We start from the raw sequence: 5,879 nt of genomic DNA, 5'->3' as shown, positions 1-5,879 counted from the left end.
CAAACCCTATCCCCTCCCCAGATCCAATCTCGCCGCCGGCCTCACTCTCCCCCCTCATCCTCTCCCGCTCGCGCACGCTCCCCCCGCGGTGGCTCCTCCCCATTCCCCCCGCGGCTCCGACCATGGCCGCCGCCCTCGCGTCGCCGCGCACCGCGCGGCAGCTCGTCGACGCCCTCACCGCGCACATCTCCCTCTACTACCCCGCCAACCCTAGCAGCCCCTCCCCCGCCCCCTCCCCCTCCCCCACCCCGCGCACCGTGATCCTGCGGTGGCTGGCCGCGCTGCCGCCCGCCGCGGAGAAGGACCAGGAGCCCGACCCCTACGACGGCCGCTAGCGGGTCGCCCTCTTCTTCGCTACGCAGACCGGCACTACCGAGGGATTCGCCAAGGTACGCGCACGCTCCTCCTCCCCCGCGCTGCTCCCGCTCGTCTGTCTATCTTGTGCAAGGTGCCTAATAAGCTCTCCCTTCTATGCCCCGAGGGCCCAGCCAAGATGGTGCTCGCGCAGCTGGGCAGGAGCCTCTCCCGCGCGCTTGCGCAGATGGGCAATGCCACGGTGATCGACGAGAAGGTGCTCGGGGAGTGCCTAAACGAGATCTCCCCCGCTCTCCTGCAGTCTGACGTCCGGAAGATCGTCAACCTCGAGACCCTCGCCGCCGGCACCAACAAGCGGCGCATCATATAGCAGGTCCTGCCCGCTCCACCTCCCTCAATTCATTTCCTGCGCTATTCGATCGAGGGACGCGCGTGCCAGGGGGGACTGGTCGGTTGGAGGCTGATGCCCTTGTGTTTTTCTTGCTGCAGGCCGTCTTCACGGAGCTCTGCAACATGCTAGATCCAGGGAAGCCGGTCTTCACCCCCAAGAAGGGCAAGCCCAATGTCGTCATGTTCGTCGGATTGCAGGGCCAGTCTGACTCACCAACCAACCTCGCCTGCTTGCTCTGTTTATTGTCACATAATAGATTAGCCTTGAATTCATCTAGTTTGGATCAAAATAGAACCATTGATTAATACTAGATGATTGTTACTGTAAATTTGGTTATAGATTTCTTTGAACTAGTTTGATTCCCTGCTAATCTACATCTTTTACTTACTCACATGCTTGACTGAATTTGCTACTGCTGTTACTCTAGTGGTGAACGAGATAGGCATTATATTGCTTGTTTCATTGTTTCCACAAATTAAAACTCAGTAATCTTGTTAACTGCTACCGCTGTCATGAACCACACATCTGAGATGAACTTGACATTGATTTGCTCGTGTGTCAAGTATGGATAGACTTTGCTATTCACCAGTATTCAGGCGGTTGAAGTGTGCGTGTTGTTGTGGCTGTTAGGATGTCGTTGGGTTGTTATCACTAGTACTAGTCCTATCAAATTGCATGTGAGTAGTTCATTACCATGCTATCCAGGGGATATTCATTTATGTGCCTGTGAATTCGTTCTTGGTGTGTATGTATGTATATGTGCTAGCAACATGAGTAGGAATTAGCATCATGCTCGGCCTGGATGGATTGCATGTATACATTGATCAGTTTGGCTCAGTTTGCATGTTTACATTTGCTTTAACTTTGACTGAAACTATCTTGGTGACACTTGCATCAATGGTGTGTTCTGCCCTTATAGATGTCCTTGGAGAAGATGGCCATTGGAGTGTAGGGGAGGAACAACCTTGTCCTGCTCGAGGAGGAGGAGGACCACCCGAGCTCGACGACGACACGGCAAGAGGTAGCACTCGCCTCCCTCCCAAGGTGAAGGTCTGATCCGCCTGTTTAGATGGTCTGCTCTTGACTTATGCATGTGAGGGGAGAAGAAAGTCAATTGGACTGAATTATATTTGCATGTGAGGGGAGCGATCCTTTTGGTAGATGCAGAGTATAGATTCACAAAATTCACCACATGAGCGTACTACCTATATCCAAATTTTGGATACCACTTGCATGCTTGAAAAGATGATTTGATTGAATGCTTGAAAGATGAGTCGCTAAAGTGAATGATGTGAGGGATGTTCTCACGTATTACTATTATTGTCGTTCCTTTTCTGTCTTCTTTTGTCAGATTTTGTTTTTTGTAGTAATTTAAGTTCTGTTTTGTAGACCTATTTGTTTGTGTTACTGTTCTATTTGTCTGGTGATGAAAAACCTGTTAATCATACCATCTTTCGGGACTGATTGGTCGTAGTGCGCCCATGCTGTCATTATGCAATTCTAAGGACAAATTAAACAGCTTGACTGTAAATTTTTTTAATACTTTCGAACTTACATGTCATCTATTTTTTAGTTTTTTATTCTGTTGTTTACTATGTATAGAATATGGCTGGACAATGATGAAAACTGAATAAAACACCATCTTTTTGGACACCTAATGACTGGACAAATATGTTCATATTTTTTAAGTTGCTTTGATCTTTGTTGATAATTTTTTGGTCTAAAATATTTCTCTATGAAGAGAGTACAAGCAGACGGGCGGTCTGAACTGATGCCATGTTGATATGTGTGCATCATCTGTGCTACCCTTGTGGTTGGCATCTGAGAGAAAAAAATTGTGCACTTTGTTCTTCTCATAAGTTACATTTTTTAAATTCTTCTGCTTTTTGTCCTGTTTGCACTTAGCTTCTATTATCCCTCTTTGTTGCACTTGGTCTAAGGGGGATGTAGTGGGCGCGGATAGAGAAATGGTTTACTTGCCAACCCTTTGCAGCGTTTGCCATTTCTTTGGATTAGTGGCAGTGATTTGAACCTTACCCGTGCTTCTGATAAATTCATGAAGGACAAGGGAAAACATGGTTGAATTTCTTAATATGAGACAAAAAGAGACAGTCTCATTATTGTCATTCTTTTAGATTCATGTGTTCTGTTTGACCATGGCTGTGATGATAAACACTTTCAACAAACATGCCAGTTCTGCTTCTGAAAATTCATGACTGAAAAACCTGTTATACAAGATCTGTTTAGTACTCATGTATTATGGTCGTGGCTTATTTAGTATGTGCTTGCTGTGCCTTGTGTATTGGTGCCTAATTAGCTTCTGTTAGGGGATAATCTACTGGTTATAGCAAGATTTTACTCTTGTGCCGTGGAATAGATGGTTCATGTGTACTGCGATGTACTAGTTGAGCTCTGCTGGCTGTACTAGTTGAGCTCTGCTCCTTCTAACTCATATCAATTTTGCTCCTGCTGCTGTACAAGTGATGCTTGTGTGATTGTTGATGGACAGGAACTAGCAAACTTTGTTGTTTTGCAACTGAATGAACGCAACTTCAGTTTGTATGTCACCCAGCTTGCTGTTGCGGTGGCTGTCGATGCCGGTGAGCCTGCAACATCTCTGATGAGCTGCAGGACCTGGACACCTTAGGTATGCCCTGCTCCTCCTCCTTCCACCCTCATCTCATGTGCGCCAAGTCCATCTATCTCATGTGCATGTAGATCATGATGTACCAGAACCCTGCAACAGAATACTGATGTAATATGCAAAGAACAAATTAAAACCATGTTCTATATCCTGACTTGTTATTTTCTTATCTAGCAAATTGTAGACATGAATCTCTAGTTGACCTATTGTTTCATAGACATATATCTGCATTTCTGCTGCTTTATCATACATTCGATCCATAAATCTGCATTTCTGTGAAATTTTTGCATGAGAGAAAACTGGTGTAGCTAGCTGGACTATGCAACCAAGAATCAGGAAGTAGCATATTCAGTTTTGCTAATAGAAAATTTGTCTGTTAGAGATAGCAGTACCGATTGTACTTGTTAAACAAGCATATATTCTTCCTGGAATGTTTGTCTATCAGCTAGTATGATGGCATATTAACAACTTTCTGAGGGTGCTAGAGTCACAGACTCTTGGGTTCCATGTTAAAACAAACTAATGGATATATATCTTAGTAATATTAAACAAAGCTATATGGCTTATCTTTTGAGTTTTCCAATGCCATCTAATCACTTTGGCAATGTTCTTTTATGAGTAAAGCATTATTAACGCCTAAAATATTACCAAGCAGGCTTTGTTGTCTTTAGGATGATGAGATTTGTCGGAATCTGCAGATTTACTAAACTGAGGCATTGGGCATTGGAGATTAGGCATTTATGTATAATTTTAGTTTTGGATGTGTCCAAAGCAAACATTACTGTCAACTGTCAAGTTGATTCTAAAATGTCTCATTAACTTCACTATTCTGTTATTTACTGTTAGATTTACTTCTATTTTGTTCCTAAACATTTTCTTCTGTAAGGTGCAGATGCTGGGCTTTCTTGCTTCTTCGTGAGCATCAGGACAAAGAAGTCGGAGGAAGAGTAGTTCTGAGAGTAATGAAGCCCTTTATGCTGCTCCTATTTGTATGTGTGTTATATGATGTAGCAGAATCTGTTCATGTGATTGTACACTTGTGGAGCTTGTTATCGGATTGTAAACTTGATGCTATCACATTTGTATGTGTGTTATATGATGTAACACTTTGATGGTTGATAATATTTGAAATATTTCGTGTGTTTTGTGTGCCAATTTAAATATAGGTATTTATTTACATCAAATTAGAAAATAAAGAATATGGCTCTGACAGCTAGGACCCAGTACCAGAATCTGACAATGGGGACCCACCTAACTAGTGAACTCATTTTATAAAAAAAGAAAACTGAAATTGTTGAGACAAAAAGGCCACGACCCAAAAATAAAAAGGCTTCAATGTTGGGCTTGGCCCATGAAGTCGACCAAAAATTGACAGGAAAAAATACACTAAAAAGGCCGAATTAATGGGCTCGGCCCATATAAACACCAAATTGGACCGGGCTGAATCTTGTGCCACATCAGCTTGCCACGCTGGATGCCTACGTGGCCTGGGGAGGTTGCTAGTGACCAAAACACCACAGTAGGAATATTTTGGTCATAAACGTCTACGACCATTTCAGAAGAAAGGTCGCTATAGTCAGTTTACGACGGCCAGCTTTTGACCTTATGTTTTTGGTCACAAAAAGGTCATAAATGGAAATTTGTGACCATTCAGTGACCAATAGTGGTGGTCATAAGTTGACATATTTCTTGTAGTGAAAGGAGGAATTCAGATCTTTCATTTATGATACTTCTTCCATTGAAGAGCATGAGATAAAATGGATACAATTCTTACAACGGAATAAAGTAACCAGTGAGGAGTCTTGGCTGCATCAGATGTATCAGATGAGAAAGTTGTGGTGTGCTCCATATCTTGAGGGGCGTTGTTTCCTAGGATTGAGCAGCAATCAGAGGAGTGAGAGCTTGAACTCTGTGCTACATACGCATCTTGAGGGTAAGATGTCGTTGTTTGAAATGCTAGAGCACTATGAGCGTTGCCTTGCGTCGCGACGGATTAACGAAGCTCTCCATGACGTCGAAGCCTTGCAGTCCGTTCCATTTACAGAGGAAAATGCTTCGCCGCTTGAGAAACACGCCACAACAGTTTTCACACCTAGTGTCTTTAAGATGGTCTTATGGAGCATAGATGCTGTCACAAATGTCAGATTAGAGAGATACTAGATGGATCAGAAGATTCCACTTATGTTGTGTCCAAGCAGGAAAGAACGGATAAAAAGTTTGGAGTGCGCATTGAAGAGCAAGGAGGTCTTTTGCACAGGGTGAGTTGTTCTTGCCGTAAGCTGGAATGCGCAGGCACACCATGTTCCCACATTTTTTTACATATTGGGGATTTTGAAACAAACAATTCTGCCCGGTTGTTGCGTTCCCACTAGGTGGACTATGAATGCAAAATGTGCATACGCACCTACCAGAAAAAACCAGATGTATGACTATTCGCTAAGCCTGCAGAGGTACCGCGAGTTGTGGAATTGTAGTCACGCCGCAAGTTTCCAGGCATGTCACTCTGATGAGGACTATCACCGTCTAAAG

General features: G+C 43.9%; 1 protein-coding gene and 3 non-coding genes across 5 annotated transcripts; all 4 read left to right on the top strand.

Moving 5' to 3' along the window:
• Positions 1 to 480: 480 nt before the first annotated feature.
• LOC125528687 lies at positions 481 to 3,629 on the top strand. 2 transcript variants are annotated; one of them, XM_048693127.1, is made up of 4 exons: positions 481 to 688; positions 805 to 904; positions 1,626 to 1,750; positions 3,216 to 3,629. In XM_048693127.1, the coding sequence occupies exons 2-4, from the start codon at positions 829 to 831 to the stop codon at positions 3,351 to 3,353; spliced, it is 339 nt and encodes a 112-aa protein (XP_048549084.1). In that variant the 5' UTR covers positions 481 to 688; positions 805 to 828; the 3' UTR covers positions 3,354 to 3,629. The 2 variants fall into 2 exon arrangements, 1 of the variants encoding a protein (XP_048549084.1); XR_007292450.1 differs by lacking the exons at positions 481 to 688; positions 805 to 904 and having other exon boundaries at positions 1,535 to 1,727.
• LOC125528690 lies at positions 2,124 to 2,215 on the top strand. Its single transcript, XR_007292452.1, has one exon. It is a non-coding gene; the product is annotated as a small nucleolar RNA SNORD96 family (small nucleolar RNA).
• On the top strand, positions 2,723 to 2,807 carry LOC125528692. The gene has a single exon (XR_007292454.1). It is a non-coding gene; the product is annotated as a small nucleolar RNA U36a (small nucleolar RNA).
• On the top strand, positions 2,861 to 2,951 carry LOC125528691. Its single transcript, XR_007292453.1, has one exon. It is a non-coding gene; the product is annotated as a small nucleolar RNA Z223 (small nucleolar RNA).
• Positions 3,630 to 5,879: the final 2,250 nt, after the last annotated feature.

This window comes from Triticum urartu, unplaced genomic scaffold (genome assembly GCF_003073215.2).
Source record: "Triticum urartu cultivar G1812 unplaced genomic scaffold, Tu2.1 TuUngrouped_contig_504, whole genome shotgun sequence".
Taxonomy (NCBI): domain Eukaryota; kingdom Viridiplantae; phylum Streptophyta; class Magnoliopsida; order Poales; family Poaceae; genus Triticum; species Triticum urartu.
This window is presented reverse-complemented; position numbering and strand designations above follow the sequence as displayed.